Source organism: Entamoeba invadens (assembly GCF_000330505.1).
Source record: "Entamoeba invadens IP1 unplaced genomic scaffold scaff_1105074726367, whole genome shotgun sequence".
NCBI lineage: Eukaryota > Evosea > Mastigamoebida > Endamoebidae > Entamoeba > Entamoeba invadens.
The window spans coordinates 173,008-190,275 of record NW_004440445.1 but is presented as its reverse complement, the minus strand read 5'-3'; the positions used below and the strand labels follow the sequence as shown (position 1 = coordinate 190,275).

Sequence of the window (17,268 nt, the reverse complement as noted above, 5' to 3'; positions counted from 1 at the left end):
CTGCCGCGTCGTACTTTGCTCGATGCAATTTCAAGAAGATTGTCATCTATGAAAGAAACTCGACTTTGGGAGGTATCTTGAGAAAGGAAATCCAACAAGAGAGATACTCCAAAGAGAATCTTGACTTTGAAATTTCATTGGTCACTGCATATCCAAACGTCGAAGTCAAAGTGAACGCCGACGTGAAGAGTGAAGATATCAATAATTTGAGGAAACAATACAACTACGTCTTTGTCTGCTGTGGAAGACAAAGCCCATACACTTTCGACAAGGCTCCACTGGCTCGCGAGTTCTTGAATGGAATGGCTGATGGCACTTTCGATGTGAAAGGAAAGACCGTAGCCATTTTAGGGTCTGGGGATGTCACCGTAGATTGTGCGTTAGCTGCACAAGATCATGGAGCCAAACAAGTCTTAATGGTGATGAGAGAAGACATCAGAACTGCTACATGCCACAAGAAACAAATGATTGAAGTCATTGAGAGGAACATTGAAATCATTCCTAAGGTATTACCACAGAGACTCGATGCTAAGGGTGTCATTTGTAAAGACTTGTACGATCCAAACCAATCTGAAAGACTTATTCCAGCTGATCTTGTTATCTGCGCCTTTGGCTTTGGACTTGTGAACAACTTTGTCGAAGGAACTGCTGATGAGAAAGGACTTGTGAGCAAAGGAAAAGATGGTGAAGCTGATTTGTACATTGGAGGAGATTTCAGAAGATCATTCTCCATTGTAGAAGCCGTTCATGATGCTGAGGTAGTTGTTGCTGAAATTCTTAAAGAGAATGATGGTGTCAAGAGAATACCAAAGTTCCATACTCCCGTTGAAGATGTTGATATATCAGTTGTATGTGATGGAATTAAATATGAAAATCCATTTGGTATTTCATCTGCACCAGTCTCTGGGACTTATGATCATTTGAAGAGATGTTTTGAGGCTGGCTTTGGGTTTGCTTTGACTAAGACATATCCATTGGAGAAAGATATTCAGAAGAACAATCACATTCGAATTGTTAAGGTGTATGATTCCCAAGAATCCACATCATACAATAACATTGTTATGATCTCAGAACACTCGCATCACTATTGGCTCGATTCAATTAAAAAGCTCAAACAAGAGTTCCCAAATAAAATCGTCATTGCTTCTATTATGTGTATGGACAACAAAGAAGACTGGCAGTCACTCGCTAAGATGACGGAAGAAGCCGGCGCTGATGCGTTGGAATTGAACTTCTCGTGCCCGAACGAGTGTCATGGCAATGATGGAAAGGAAGGAGGATGTACCGGTGGGTTTAAGTCACACAATGCCATGGCTATGGCCATTGGTGTTTCTCCCTCTGCTATTGAGAGATGCACGAGATATGTTGTCGACGCAGTTAAGATCCCAGTGTACCCAAAGTTAACTCCAAATGTCCAAAACATCGAAGAGCTTGCTGCCGCTGCTATGAGAGGAGGTGCTACTGGTGTTTCAACGATTAATACAGTCTTTGGAATCTCAGAGATCACCATGTCAGGACATCCATGGCCACAAGTGGGTGTTAACCAGAACACCATTTCTGGAGGACTTTCTGGTGATATGGTCAGACCAATTGCCATTAGACAAATTGCACAAGTCCTCAGACACAACGAGAACATTAGAGGCCACTTGCTTGGTATTGGTGGAGTGAGATCTGCACAGACAGCAATGCAATTGATTTACACAGGTGCCTCAGTCATCCAGATGTGCTCGTCTATTCAGAAGTGGTCGTATGACATTGTTGATGAAATCATCTCAGGAACGAAGTTCTTGTTGTACTGCTGGTCTCGACCGGATTTGAGAGGGTACTTGAATTCACAAGGAGTTGAGAGATTTATGCCACAAGGGGAGAAGACTATGTACTGGAAATTGGACTGCAAACAAGACAGAAAGGTTCCAACTGTTGCTGAGGTGACTGGTATTGCTTTGAAACATATCGGAGAAAGAAAAATCCTCGAAGGCCCAGAGAAGTGGAGAGTGTGTGCTCATATTGAAGAGAACTGTATTGGATGCGGATCGTGCGCTTTGTCATGCAGAGACAACTCGACCACAGCTATTAAGAAGAATGGACAGAAGTACATTGTTGACGAAGAAAAGTGTATTGGGTGCAGTCTTTGTGCATCAGTATGTCCAGTCAATGCAATTCAATATCAATCGATCAAGGGTCTCGATTTGTTAACACCAGAAGAACTCGCAAAGGTGCCCACTGCTTTCTAACACATTTTCTTTAATTTTTTGAACCATTTTCTTAACACTTTTGGTTTGCAAGCACTTAATTGTTTTATATTCTAATTCTTATTATATTATTTTACTGATAATAATAATATAACGATTTAATAAAAGGCACACAATTCCATTCGATTTAATTCAACAAAAAAGCCGTCTCTTAATTTCACTATTCAAAGAAAAGAATAACGAAAAAAAAAGAACTTGAAAACTTAATGGTATGGAACTGGAAAAAATGGGATCTAATCCATGTACTGAAGATTCTGGCGCCGTTTAGAGGAACTCTCATTTTTTTCATTGTATTCACTATTATAATTAATTATTTGTATTACCTCGACTGGTACACCCATTACGAAACTCAATTACATTCAACTGTTTGTTCTATTAAATAATTATTAGTATTATAATTTATTTCATTGTAACAACAATTTTTTAACAATTGGCGATGATATAATCTAACATACAGACGTATTTGTTTTTAATGATATTTGATGTGATGATGACCGTTTTAATTGCTGATTTGGTGCACCCCGGGATCGTCGTCTTTTTAACGGTCTCGATATTGTTAGCATTGGGTGTGATCGATTTGGACGAAGCGTTTGTGGGCTTTTCTGATAGTTCGACGTTAACGGTAATGGTAGCATTGATACTATCAGCTGGCATTAATAAAGTACAATTACTCGAGAAGATGGTCCACTTCTTATTGCCATCAACAAAGCAATATTACGTCTTTCCAAGCGCAATGCGCTTTTTGCCATTTGTGATGGCCCTCTCCTTATTCCTCAACAACACGCCTGTTGTGGCTATGTCGATTCCACTCATCCAGACTTGGGCAAAAACTTCTGGGCATTCAGCAAAGAAAATGTTAATGCCTGTGTCGTTCTGTGCTATATTTGGTGGGATGAACTCTATATTGGGAACTTCAACGAATTTGGTTGGGCGTGGGTTGGTCTACCAACAAGTCTCCAAAACAAATTCGCTGTTTCATATGAATTTGAAATTTGAGATGCCGCTCTTTGAAATTGGACTAGTTGCGTGTCCTGTTGCCATTGTTGGGTATTTGTACTGCTGTTTTTGCACATCACTGCTTGACAGAAACAAAGAAAAGAAAGAGAAAGAAAAGAAACACGAGAAAACGTTTTTTGTACACATGAAAGTGACGAAGGAGAACCAATTCATTGGAACACATTTGCACCAAACACCTTTGTGTAACCCACCGAATGGACGAGTCGTTGCAGTCAAAAGAAAAGATATCTACGAAGAATTTTTGAAGGAAGAAGACGGCAAAAAACTTGAGGAGACAGTGCCTATTGTACTTGAACAAGAGAAGAGTCCGGACTCAATCTATTTTTCTATAACCCAACCCAATATCACTTCATTTAAAAGTTCAACCAGTAACATCGAAACAAATACAAGTTCCTCCTCTTCTGAAATGATATCAGAAAACAGTACCATTGAAAAGTACCGTTCGGGTATTGAATTAACAACAGACGTTGTTGTACAAGAGAATGATATTTTAATCTACGAAATACCACAGCGAAGTATGTCCGATGTTCTCTGTCAAAAGGGTTTAAAACTGGATGATCCAAAAATAGATCACATCACACAAACAGCGTTCTCGTTTTATGAAGTGTGTTTGCCAAAAGACGAGAGGGAGCTTCCCCACAATATTCAATATAGTATAATTGGCGTGACGGGTCGTGAGGATAAGGAGGTGGTGTTTCCAAGTCGGTCATGGATTGTCGCTGTTCCACAGAAGTACTCGAAAACCTTCCCAACACCATTTTTAATAGCGAAACCGCTTGATATAGTATATCTCGTTGATGTTCCATTGTATAAAACGTTGGTAGCAGTGATAGCACTTGCTTTTCCTATTCTTATGGATGTCTTTGAGTTTGGCAATTTGGTTGAATACGCCCTTTTCAGTGTATTACTTCTACTGATATTTCGTGTGTTGACGGTCGAAGAGTTTTTTGGTGCGATTGACATTCCACTCTTCTGTATTTTAGGCGCTTCGTTTGGGCTTTCTACTGCAATGGTTAAGACTAACTCGGGGTCTTTACTTGCACTCACATTGACTCGGTTGTTCTCGCCTTTTGGCAAATTAGGTGTGTTGGCAGCTTTGTATATCCCCACCTTGTTGCTGACGCAACCACTAAGCAATACAGCAGTTGTAGCTGTGATGTTTCCAGTGGTATGGGCCGCTTATTGGGGGAAAGATCCATTGGGCCAAGAACGGGGGCAAATCATTGGTCTTAAGAGTGGAATGTACACTATGATGTTGGCTGCAAGCGAGGTATTTGTTCTTCCAATCGGCTATCAAACTAACATGATGGTCATGGAAGTCGCCGATTATTCCATCAGCGATTTCGTTGTATTCGGAACACCATTAATGATTCTTTCGATGATCCTTTCCGTGACAATGCCTTGGTTAGTTTTCGAGGTACTTCGTCCTTCCTCCTTGTAATTCTTTGTTGTTTACTTGTTATTATTTAACTATATAATTAAATTATAAATAATAATCTATTATGTTTACTTTTCAATAAACTATTAAAGTTTACTATTATCAAATTGTTGAAAAGTTGACATTTTCTTGAAATTAAAAATGATTTTTTCAATTTTCATCTCTTTCAATTTTTCCATCAAAAGTTGATTATCTCAAAAAATAAAACGTTTCTTTTCTGTTAAACTGCTCGCCATAATAACATTTCGAAAAACAAAAAGCCTCTCAAAAAGAGAGAACCCCACAATTCTAGAACAATAAGAACGAATGGAACATGCCAAGACACCCCAAATTGCTGTTTGAAAAGATAAAAAAACGCTAAAAATCAACAAGAACACAAAGAAATTTAAGCATAGCCATAAAGGGTTCTGCCCTGTCTTTTAAGCGCATATACGACATCCATAGCAGTCACTGTTCTTCTCTTCCCATGCTCTGTGTAAGTGACCGAATCTCTTATGACTTGTTCCAAGAATTGCTTGAGGACGTTACGAGTTTCCTCATAAACAAGTCCGTTAATTCTCTTCACACCACCTCTACGAGCAAGTCTTCTGATAGCTGGCTTGGTAATACCTTTAAGAGCGTCTTGTTGTCCTGGTTTGGTTCTGATTCTCTTTCCTCCCTTCGAGCCTTTGGCCCCTTTCGAACCCTTTCCAAGAACGACACCCTTTCCACCTTTTCCTCTTCCACTACCTGTATCGGTCGCCATTTTTTTTAATATTTCGTAACAGTTCCAGCTTATATAGTTCCGCTTATTTCAAATTGAACTTGACGACCTTTTTGTCTTTTTGGGTTTCTCTCTTTTCAGCCCAAGCTTGTGTAAGTTGTTGTTCATTTCAGAAAGAGTGGGAATTGATCTGAAAATGGAATTTCTTCATTATCTAATCGCATTATTTTCCTGATTGCGTAGGAAATGTTATCAAATTATTATGACTATTTGTTAAAAATCTCCTTTTCGAGTTTGTCGAATTGATGAATTGCGATAAAATTGTGTATTGTATTTCATTTTGTGTTAATTTCTGAAATTATTTTCTCAAATAAAAATATTTCTGTGTCTGGTAATTACAATTTTTTCTATTTTTTCGGGATAATATCCCAATATTTTTTTAATTAATTGTTTTTTTTTTAAACAATACCTTTTTAATAAGAATATCTCTTATAATTTGTGTTAATAATGAAAAATATTACATGGAGTGTAATTTAAACAACAACTCTAACAAGTTGGATTTTGAACATTCATGTCAAGTTGTTCACTTTAATTTATGATTAACTTAATAGAGTCTTATTTTTTTTAATATAAATTTATTTTTAATTTTTTGTAAAACCATAGATAATTAAAAAACAAACTAATAAGAAAACATTTTTATATAAATATTTCCAGAGAAATGTTTTATTTATTGTCAAATTAATATTTTTTAAAATGCAATTGAAATTGTATAATAAAAATATCGTTATGATTGTATAACTATTAACTATAACTACAATGAAATGAACGAAAAATGTCTTACATTACTGATTGCTATAATGATCCTTTGTGCACGTTTCGTCATCTTGCAAAGTGCTCATTCCGGCCAACAAAGATGCACCTACCCACGCCAAGTACTTTCTGTTTTGTAACGATATAATTTTGACGTCTCTTGGATTCATCTTATTTTCGGTACAGAGTCTCTTGAGCTCCTTTTCGAGTCTTTCTGGTAAACCTTCAAATAAAGTTGATCCACCAGCCAATACGATGTGTTGGAGCAATGGTCTTCTCGATGTCAATGGGCATTTTTTGATTGTATTAAAGACCATCTCCGGAACACCGAGTGTATCCAAGCCGACCTTTTCGGGTTGGAAAAGTGCTTCAGGGCATTGGAATCTTTCTTGGAAAAATTTGCTTGCCTGCTCGTTACCTGGCACTACAAACTCCTTCATCACTTCTTTTGCTTTTCTCTTCATTTCAGAATCATAATCCAAAGCAACGTAACACACACTTTCCTTGATTGCTCTCACCAATTCCATTTGAGCAGAAGTTGTGTAAATGTATCCACATGCTCTCAAGAGTCTGGACATGTACTCAGTAAGACCTGAGACGTTTCCTTTGATCTTTTCAATAGCACTGTCAATGACATACCCATCAACTGCTGGAACTATTTGCATTCTGTTCCCAATTTCAACAACAATACCAGTCTCTTTGCCTTCTGCGTACAACGCCATCAAAGCTGGGTTGACGATCTTTAAGAATGGAACATTCAAATCATTGAACATCATAACTTTCAAACGCTCTGTCGCAGCTTCATTCATACTTGGAAGTTCAGTCATGACTACTGGATGGGCGGCTGGATCACATCCGTTTAACTCATTCTGATATATGTTTTGAATAACCGAAAAGAACCCGTCCCAATCAGTTTCCTTTCGTGGGTCAAGTGGCCACACAAGCCCTTCATCCTCATCAATTGCTTTGTATCCAAACTCATACCTCACACCATTTTCTGCTTCTTCATCATCAATCTTGCAGTAACAGTTGGGAATGACTTTCTTTGGTTGTTCTCCTCCCCCTGTTCCAACTTTAATAAACGAACTGCCACAATCAAACACAATGACTGCGTCATCGGGGATTCTTGAAAGTGTCTCGTTTGCTTTTTCTTCGTTTTCGTGTGTGAAAAAGGCTGACTGTGAAATCATAATTTTCTTCTTTTGTCTCTTTCTCTTTTTTGGTTGCTCTCCACCAGCAGTTTCCTCGGGCTTTTCAATCTCTCCCATGTCTGGCATTCCTCCCATAGCTGGCATACCCATACCGGGTAATCCACCCATACCACCAAGCCCTGGCATACCGCCCATCGCTGGCATTCCACCTATACCTAATCCACCGCCCATTCCGAGTCCTGGCATCCCAAGTCCTCCACCAAGTCCAAGTCCTGCTGGTTGCCCTCCGCCTAGCCCGAGACCTGTGGGCTGTCCACCACCCAATCCCAAACCAGTTGGAGCGCCTCCCAATCCAAGTCCTCCAGAAGGTGCACCGAGCCCCAACCCCGATGGTTGTGCTCCCAATCCAAGTCCAGCAGGTTGAGCACCAAGTCCCAATCCAGGTGGCTTTGCACCAAGTCCAGGTTGTCCCATGCCACCCAAGCCTGGCTGTGCTGCTCCCATTCCTAATCCTGGTTGTCCCAGTCCAGGCGCGCCCATTCCCATTCCAAGGCTTGGTTGCGGTGTTGGTTGCGCTCCGAGACCCATTCCTCCCAATCCGGGCTGCCCAAGTCCTGGTGGTTTAACACCCAAGCCAGGTTGTGCTGCTCCTATTCCTCCTAATCCCGGTTGAGGTGCACCCATTCCCATTCCAAGCCCCGGTTGTTGTGTTGATTGTGAACCAAGTCCAGCAGGTTGAGCCCCTAAACCCAACCCAGGTGGCTTCGCGCCAAGTCCAGGTTGTCCCATGCCACCTAAACCCCCTTGGGGTGCTCCCATTCCGAGACCTGGTTGTCCCATTCCTCCTAAACCAGGCTGCCCCAGTACTGGAGGTTTAGCACCTAAACCGGGTTGAGGTGCCCCCATTCCTAATCCTGGCTGTCCCAGTCCAGGCGCGCCCATTCCCATTCCAAGGCTTGGTTGCGGTGTTGGTTGCGCTCCGAGACCCATTCCCCCCAATCCAGGCTGCCCAAGTCCTGGTGGTTTAGCACCCAAGCCAGGTTGAGATGCTCCTAAACCCATTCCCATACCAAGACCTGGTTGGTTTCCAAGTGTGGGAATTGGTTGGCTTTTCTTTTGAGCTTCTTCGGCAGCTTTTTTTGCTTTTTCTTCTTCCTCCTTTTTCTTTTGTTCAGCAACAGCTTTCTCTTGTTCCTCTTTCTCAGCCTTTTCTTTCGCGATCTTCTCTTGCTCGAGTCTTTCTTTTTCAAGACGTTCACTCTCTTCCTTTTCTTTTAGAATTCTTTCAGCCTCAGCTTTTTCTTTGGCTACGCGTTCTTGTTCCAATTTCGCGGCAACCTCCTTTTCAATTCTCTCCTTTTCTAATTTCTCAGCTTCTTCACGTGCCAATTTTTCCGCAAGCTCTTTTGCTTTTCTCTCCTCTTCCTCCTTTTCTTTTGCTACTCTCTCTTGTTCGAGTCTTTCTTTTTCCAATTTTTCTGCTGCTTCACGTTCAAGACGCTCCTTCTCAATTCTTTCGGCTTCAGCCCTTTCCTTTAAAATGCGTTCTTCCTCGGCTTTTTGAGCTGCTTCCTTCTCAAGCCTTTCTTTCTCCAATTTCTCAGCCTCTTCTTTTTCCTTAGCAAGTCGATCTTGCTCGAGCTTTTCCTTTTCAAGACGCTCTTTCTCAACTCTTTCAGCTTCAAGCTTTGCTTCTTGTTCAGCTTTCTCTTTGGCAATTCTCTCTTCGTTTGCTTTAGCTTCCTCGGCCTCTTTCTTCTCTTTTTCAGCGGCTTCCTTGTTTGCTTTTTCAATTTCGGCCTTTTCTTTTTCAACGCGTTCTTCTTCAGCCTTTTTAGCAGCTGCTTCTTCCTCTTCCTTTTTCTTAGCGGCTTCTTCTTCAGCTTTCTTTTTGTCGGCTTCTTGTTTCTCTTGTTCTTCTTTCTTTTTGGCAGCTTCAACATCTTCGTTTGCTTTCTCTATTATTTCTTTGTTTAATTTATCATTTTCAACAACTTCCGTTTTTGCCTTTTGTTCAGCAGCTTCCTTTGCTTTTTCTTGTTCCTCTTTCTCAGCCTTTTCTTTCGCTTCTTTCTCTTTGGCAGCTTCTTCCTCTTTCTTTTTGGCTTCTTCGGCATCTTTCTCTGCTTTTTCTTTCTCCAATTTCTCCTTTTCAGCAGCTTCCTCTTTAGCTTTTTGTTCAGCAGCTTCTTTTTCTTTGGCTACTTTTTCCTCTTCTTCTTTTTTGGCTTTGGCCTCAGCGGCTTCCTTTTCTATTTATCAGTAACTTTTTCAGAACACTAAAAACATGTGCGTTGTTAAAAGTGTTTTTAAACATCTCAACAAACGTTTTTTCTCTTCTTCCTCTTTTTTTGCCTTTTCATCTTTTTCAGTCTTTTCTTTCTCTTTAATTTCGTCCTTTGGTTTCTCCTTTTCAACCTTTTCTTTTTGTTAATGCCACTCAACTTATCTCTCTGTTCTCAATCGAGATTTTTTCAACTTTTTATAAACAATAACAAACGCTTTTCAGTTTCGTGTCCTCCTTTGTGGTGCTTTTCTTGTTCCTTTTTCTCTTTCTCGAGTTTCTTTTTTTCCTTTTCCTCCTCTTTCTTCCGTTTCTCCTCTTCTTTTTTGTGTTTCTTTTCTTCCTCTGCTTTTTTCTTTGCTTCCTCTTTCTTCCGTTTCTCCTCCTCCTTCTTCTTTTTCTCTTCTTCTTTGAGCTTCAGCTTTTCCGCTTTTGTGCTCATCAATCCTACTTTTCAAGTTTCCAGTTTTCTTTCCGACAACCGAAATCTCGTTCATTTCACCTATTTTTCCCGTTTTTGCGGACCTTTCTTTTTCCAGTTATTATTTTTTTCTCAAAATTAATAAGGGTTTTATAATAAGTCATTTTTAATTCATTTACGATATTTTTTTCCTATTATTCCGGGACTACTTTTAATAATATACCTATTTTCAGACTTTTTTAAAAAACGCTATTTAAGTCGTTCTTTTTTTGGTAAATATATATCAAACTCAAACTATATTATACTATACTTTTAACTCAAAATCCAAAACCGTAATCTCAAAAATAAAATGACCACCATCAATAATATATTAAGTATAAAAATATAGTTTTTATGATTTGGGTATTATAATTTAATAATAATTTTGAATTACCATTATACTAAATTTTATAATCAATACCTCGATTGAAAACTTTGACGCAAGAATACCTCAAAGTAAAACTCACAATAAAACTATTAAAACGGACAAACAATCAAACACATATTAATCTTCATCGCCATCTCTTTTCAATAAACTGGTTACCCTTTCCTTTTTCATTTTAACAACTTCATTCAATTTTTCTTCGTAGATATTGTCTTCTTCATTAGTTACATTTTCAATATTTGTAGACATATCATTAACATCAGAACAGATAGTATTAAACTCAGGTCGTTCATTAGGATCATTGTCCCAACATTTTTTAATTAATTTTGAATAGTCAACAGGACAATTCCCATTCAATGGGGGACGTATTCCTTTTAAGACATGATCTTTAATATCAAAGAGAGACTTTGTATCCTTCCATGGTTCTTCTGCATAGTACAATTCCCAAGCCATTATCCCAAATGAATAGACGTCACACTTTTCATTATAAATATCACTATAAGACTCTGGAGAGACATAAATTGGTGTTCCAAGTCCTTTATCAGACGTTCTATCAGCAAAAATCTTAGACGTTCCAAAGTCAGTGATTTTAATAACAGCAGAAGACGTCTGCGACCAGAATGAATTGACAAGTAAATTGTCTGGCTTCAAATCAAGATGGATGATCTTATTTTGGTGCAAAAAGGCCATTCCCCTTGCACAGTCGTACATCACTCGCAATTTGTATTTATAAGGAAGTATCACATTAAAGTCATTGTTCCTTCGAATGTACTCTGCTAGACTGCCCAATTCAAAGAAGACGGTTATCATAGAGACTTGTGGGATATAAGTCACTGCACCAATATAATTTGCTATAAATGGATTTCGTAGTTTCTCCATCATCTTACACTCGTTGTCCACTTTCTCTTTCAAATTCAGTGACTCTTCCTCTGTTAAATTTTCCCAATTAAACGTTTTAACAGCGACATATGCTCCTCGGTAGAGCCCCAAATACACCACACCATTTGCACCATCACCAATTGGTCTGTCAGCAATTTCGATTTCATCAATATCAATGGAAGTCGAGCGATTAGCTTCTGTGGTAATTGTGAAGTGTCCGTGATGCTTTTCTTTCACCTTTTGCATTAAAAGTGACATTTCTTCTTTGTCATCCAGACTGAATGTCTCAAATGTTTTGTCGTAAAGTAATTCCTCAATTTTGTGAAGAGTTTTAATGTTATCAGATATATACACCGTGTAATGGATTTTCATTCCAAGAATGTGGCTTGTACAGAACAGTGTCATATACACTGTTATCTCCTTATTTCTCTTTGGTGATAAATACACAATTTGTGGCTCAAAATAAAATCTGTATTTTGGACTGTTTGTTGTGTGAATAACAAACATCGCATGGTGCTTTGTTTTATTTGTCAATATAACCTTTTCAAATCGAGTCTCGTTGATATTGCTTGGCGTGTCATCGTTTCCAAAATCAAGTTTATTTGGGTAGGCAAACACTTTCGATGTTTTAGTAATTTCGGAGGAACCTATAATATCGTAGAAGTATATTGGTTGGATCTGCAAATATTTTTTAAAGTCGATTTGTCTTCTTTTGAATTGTCTCATGAATATCACAACAACAAGAACTGCAATAATAAACACCACAAACGCTACAAATACAAATGAACACACTGCCATTAACCAGTACGTCATCCCAGAGTCGTAACATTTCCCATTTCCTCTTGGTCGATAACCTTGTACACATTTACAGTATACGTTACATGTATTCCCACCATCACACTATTTGTTATTTATTCATTTAAATTACTATTGTATATGAAATTAAACAAACTTCTTCGCCATCATCATATCTATTGTTACCACATAAGACAGAAACACAGACATGTGTTACATTATCCGAAATTAACTTATATCCAAATTCACATGTACACGTTGATGTGCAATGTGCATCACCTCGTAAGCACTCCATATTGGTGATGGTGTTGTTATAACATGAATTTGGAACACATATCTGGTTTTCAAAAGTATATCCATCACTACACTGACAATCTTCATCACATCCACTCTCCCCATATCTACATAACAATTTGGAGTCTCCGTATTCTAAATTAAATACTTTTGTACTTGTGTTGTAACATATATCTCTGCATTTCTTTCCATATTTGTGTATACTACACACACATTCGCCCGTTTTCTTATTACAAAATCCAGCACCACTGTTTTCATTACAGTTATCCTCGCACACTTTTCTAATCAAAATTTGGTCAGTCGCAATCGACTCATACGAAAAGTAATTCACAAAGTACTCTTTCCCCTTTTCAAATTTGATAACAAAGGAAAGTTCATCAGTGATCCCTTCTTTTCTTAAAGCACCTTCTTTACTCCCTCGAATCGACCAATTACACTCATCCGAGTTATTTAGTATTTTCACATCTTCGACCATTCGATACTTCCGGTCCAAATTTTTGACTTGAAAATTCATATCTTCGTACACAGACGCAATATGTATTTTTAAAGTCTTATAAATGCTCCCTGAACATACAGAGCGGATGTAATCACATTCACCCATTCTCACTGTTTTGTGATACCCATTCGGTGAATTTGCTATTGCACGTAATAATGGTTCATCGATGTCAATATGGTATTTCTCCTTTCTCATCGTTTCTACAGTGATAATTGGAGTGTTTGTCGGAATGGTATTTGACCACACAAATGCATAATACACTGTGTTATAAGTAATTATACCAAAACTCTGTGATGTTAAAAAGTCTCCAGCAGTATGACAGACTACTTCTTCATTTTCCAAATATATAACGTCCACAGAGAAATTCTGTTCCCATTCAACTTTGATATATTTGGTATCAAAATCGTTTTGTGTGGTCGAATTAAAGGAAACCCAAGCCCCATAACCAAATACATTTCTATTGATTCTCTTTTCAGAACAAGGCGAGTGGTATAATTTAATATCACTTTGTGGAACTTTATATTGTTCGTTTATATTCAACCTTTTATTTGTCAAATACCCATTGTATAACTCTTCAGTTGTATTCACTGATACTGGAACACATTCTTCATTGTTGTTTTTCAAATAGAGGGGGTTTGTCGGTGTTATTGGGATATGAGGATCCATACTTTGACACATTTGACACTGCAAGTCGTTTGGGTCATACCCAGTGTTACACTCACTACAATAATCCGTTCCCGTAATCACCATTTTGCATCCAGGAGAAACTACTGAATTGGTTAAAAAAATGCACAATGCAAGAAAAAACACCATTTTCAGTTTTGAGTTGTTTTAGAATTATGTATTACTTTTATGGACCTTTTTTCGAATTATAATTTATTCGATTCGATGGATCACTTGTTGCGTTCTGCCGTTATTTTTCACTTATATAGACTCTTTAATTTGAATTATTTTGTTTTGTTTTAATAAACTATATAATAGTTTGTTCCTCTTCTTATGAGCCAATTTGGTATTTCTTTTCTTAACTGTTTCTACTGGTAATAGCTACATTAATTACAATGAAATTATTGTTTTGAAAAGGGTTGCATTATTTTTATAATAAATAGGAAATGCTGAAGTGCAAAGAAAAAAAAAGATCGTTAATAATTGAAAACATTGGGTTAAAAAATGAAAACAACAATCAAAATTGTATCATTTTATACAACTTTAAAACTAAATAATTATGAAGACTTTTTAAACATGATGTTAACTTTATTTTTTTTAAATACGATTCATCTATTTTTTCAATTGTTTTTGTCAAAACCGTTTTTATTTAATAATTTAATTATACAAAATTATAATTTTAATTAGTTCAAAAATTAAAAAATAATTTGAATCCATTTGAAAACTGTATAAATTAAAAAAAGATTTAATTTCGTTACAGTTAACATGATAATGATATATCATATCGGGTTTTATACTCTAAAAATTAATCATTTTACATTTACCATTTTTTTGAAAGAAAGCCCCCACTTTTTCCATTTAACTCACAGCATACTTACTCAATTTATATTTTTCATCAATTTAGAGTTTGTCTTTTTTTTTAATAAACTTAAAAATAATAAAAATATAAAAACTTTATACGCACATTTTTCTCAAAAAACGGGTAAACCTTACTAATGTTTAAAAATAAATAATTTAATTGTAAATTGTGTCAAAATGTTACCCATTCAATTTCTACGTTATTAAACATTTTTTTAACACTAAACTAAAGTCTGATTTCTAATTAACGATATTCCAAAAATACAAAAAAAAAATTACTATATCAGTTTTTTTATATTATAATATATAGTATCGACCATCGCTTATTAAAAACCATAAATAAATAGTAAATTTCTTATTAATTTTTACCATTTGACATTCTCAAAGAAACGCTGGTTGTCAATCGTTTTCTAGGCTATTCAAATCAATTGGTATAACCTATAACCACATCATAACAATGACACTTATGTGAGTAACTATATTAAATGGTCTGCCGGTTGTGTTGATATTACTCGGAGATATGCCAGAAGAGGAATTACAAACTCCACATTATTTGCTTTTCTTTTTTGGATGTATAATTTGGTTAAAAAGTAAATAAAAAATTAAAATAAAACAAAAAAAAAATATATAAAACAAAGCTATTGATTATAATTAAAAAACTAAATGTATAGTTAATTTATTCCATCGTTAATTAAAAAACCGACTTTATATTTTTTACAAAAACATTCGACAATTTCAACACTTAAAAAATAAGATTAATTTTTTAGTTCAAATTCCTCATTTCATTTTGCATCAATTCTTGAGTTGATTAAATTTAGAAAAGAGGTATAAATACGTGTACTTGGCTCTCAAAAACATTGTGTTGTTAATAAATGAATTATTTATTCAGAAATGGAAACAATTGTGATAGACAATGGTTCTTATGTCATGAGGGCAGGTTTTGCTGGTGAAGAAGAACCAAGGTCAATAATCCGATCCGTGGTGGGGCGACCAAAGCACGCACATTTACCGATAGTCTTCAACCCAAATGAGGACGTTTTTTATGGTGACGATGCTTATAACAAATATCAAATACTTAACTTGACTTATCCCATTAAAAACAGTGTTATTACTAATGCCAAATATTTTGGTAACACATATACTTCGTTTGATGATATGGAAGGTCTCTGGAATCAAACGTTTGTTACAGATCTAAAGATAACTCCTTCAGACCGTTCTGTCCTTTTGTCGGAATGTCCATTCAATCCCGTTGAGACAAAGTCGAAAACAGCACAACTCTTTTTCGAGAAATTTGGTGTGAAGTCGCTGTCCTTTAAAGCACAACAAATTTTAAGTTTAACATCCACTGGGAGACACACAGGTGTTGTACTGGACTGTGGTCTTTCAGCATCATGGTGTGTCCCTATAGTCGACTGCGAGTGTGTTAAAGACTCGATTGTTCAGACTCAAGTGGGTGGTCGACACATCGACGACTATTTAGTCCAACTGCTTAAAGAACGATCAAAATACACATATGAAGATCCTCTTGGTCGCGTGACAAGAGACATCAAAGAGAAGTTATCATATGTTTCAACAAATGACAACGTCGACGAAAAGTCCATATCCAAGGAATATGAGTTACCAGACAAGACTTCAATCACTATTGGAAAAGAGAGGTACTTGTGTACTCAACCCCTTTTCGACCCAGCACTCATCAATATTGAAGGCGATGGAATACCAAAATCTATAGACAATGCCATCACTAAGTGTGATAATGATCTTTTGCAAATGATGTACGGCAATATAGTCATTACAGGAGGGTCTTCTTATAGCTTTAATGGTTTGATGTATAAATTACAGAATGAATTGACAAAACTCGCGCCCCCAAAGATTAAAATACTATGTCAGTCAGATCCCAACACTTCTTTGATGACTTGGGTTGGTGGCTCTCTCATCGCCTGTCAGTCTTCTTTTAGTAATATTGAAATCACAAAAGCAATGTACAACGAGTTTGGCGTTTCTTTGTTTACCAAAAAGTGACTTCCATCAATTGAGTTTGCCTTAAATTCCATTTAGTTTTGATGCTTTATTGTTGCACTTTAATCCCTCTCTTGTTCTAAACGCCAATATTTTTGGTGTAATTTCTATGGATTTTATAGAACGTGAACTGGTTGACCTAAAAGTATTATTTTTCAACATTACATATTTAATTCGGTGTGTTCAAACTATATTAAATTATTAAAAATACCAAATTAACTAAATAAAGACCGCTTTCAATAGATACAGTCAGTTTTGTGTTAATCAATGTATCTGGCAGGAACACAAAAAAAAACTTCTGTTCATATTCCATTCAAAAAAGCATCCTTTTTTTTTGCAAGTGACAAAGGATACAAGCCACAAATAGACATGAAAAAACAGTAACTTGTTTCTTCTGCAAAACAACACTTTTGGTTATATTTTTCTAAAAAGTAAAAGACAATAGAAGTATAATGGTAAAACTTAAAATATAAAAACCCTCCATTCATTCAATTATATGGTTGATTTTAGGTTGAAAACTAAACTATTAAACTATCAGTGTGTCGTCATGCGTGCATCACTTCTCATCGTTGCTTTTCTATCATTGGCGTTCTCACAAGATGAAATAGTCAATGTTTCATGTAACATCCCCTTTTGCACAAATTGTGAAACTACAGACATCATCGGAAAGTTTATTTTGTACGTCGTGGTATGAATGGGTATGAACTCATCAACTCTTCTTGGTATTAGTTTGTTTGTACCATTTTAAATGTGGTTGTAATTCATTT

The 17,268-nt window shown here is 36.6% G+C and overlaps 6 protein-coding genes across 6 annotated transcripts; 3 read left to right on the top strand and 3 right to left on the bottom strand.

The window, feature by feature from the left end:
* Nucleotides 1–2,234, top strand: EIN_151150 (dihydropyrimidine dehydrogenase, putative; the record flags this gene model as incomplete). The annotated part of the gene is made up of 2 exons (XM_004257951.1): nt 1–72; nt 117–2,234. Coding segments are annotated over 2 exons (2,190 nt in total), but the record flags the coding sequence as incomplete, so codon positions are not given.
* A 224-nt stretch (nt 2,235–2,458) lies between these two features.
* Nucleotides 2,459–4,710, top strand: EIN_151140 (sodium/sulfate transporter, putative; the record flags this gene model as incomplete). The annotated part of the gene is made up of 2 exons (XM_004257950.1): nt 2,459–2,617; nt 2,710–4,710. The coding sequence occupies 2 exons, from the start codon at nt 2,459–2,461 to the stop codon at nt 4,708–4,710; spliced, it is 2,160 nt and encodes a 719-aa protein (XP_004257998.1).
* A 382-nt stretch (nt 4,711–5,092) lies between these two features.
* EIN_151130 (histone H4, putative) lies at nt 5,093–5,452 on the bottom strand (the record flags this gene model as incomplete). Its single annotated transcript, XM_004257949.1, has 1 exon — nt 5,093–5,452. One exon carries the CDS (start codon nt 5,450–5,452, stop codon nt 5,093–5,095), a length of 360 nt encoding a protein of 119 aa, XP_004257997.1.
* An 800-nt stretch (nt 5,453–6,252) lies between these two features.
* Nucleotides 6,253–10,097, bottom strand: EIN_151120 (actin, putative; the record flags this gene model as incomplete). The annotated part of the gene is made up of 3 exons (XM_004257948.1): nt 6,253–9,623; nt 9,699–9,794; nt 9,872–10,097. 3 exons carry the CDS (start codon nt 10,095–10,097, stop codon nt 6,253–6,255), a joined length of 3,693 nt encoding a protein of 1,230 aa, XP_004257996.1.
* Nucleotides 10,098–10,620: 523 nt separating this feature from the next.
* Nucleotides 10,621–13,714, bottom strand: EIN_151110 (serine-threonine protein kinase, putative; the record flags this gene model as incomplete). Its single annotated transcript, XM_004257947.1, has 2 exons — nt 10,621–12,279; nt 12,332–13,714. 2 exons carry the CDS (start codon nt 13,712–13,714, stop codon nt 10,621–10,623), a joined length of 3,042 nt encoding a protein of 1,013 aa, XP_004257995.1.
* A 1,662-nt stretch (nt 13,715–15,376) lies between these two features.
* On the top strand, nt 15,377–16,504 carry EIN_151100 (actin, putative; the record flags this gene model as incomplete). Its single annotated transcript, XM_004257946.1, has 1 exon — nt 15,377–16,504. One exon carries the CDS (start codon nt 15,377–15,379, stop codon nt 16,502–16,504), a length of 1,128 nt encoding a protein of 375 aa, XP_004257994.1.
* Between the last annotated feature and the right edge of the window lie 764 nt (nt 16,505–17,268).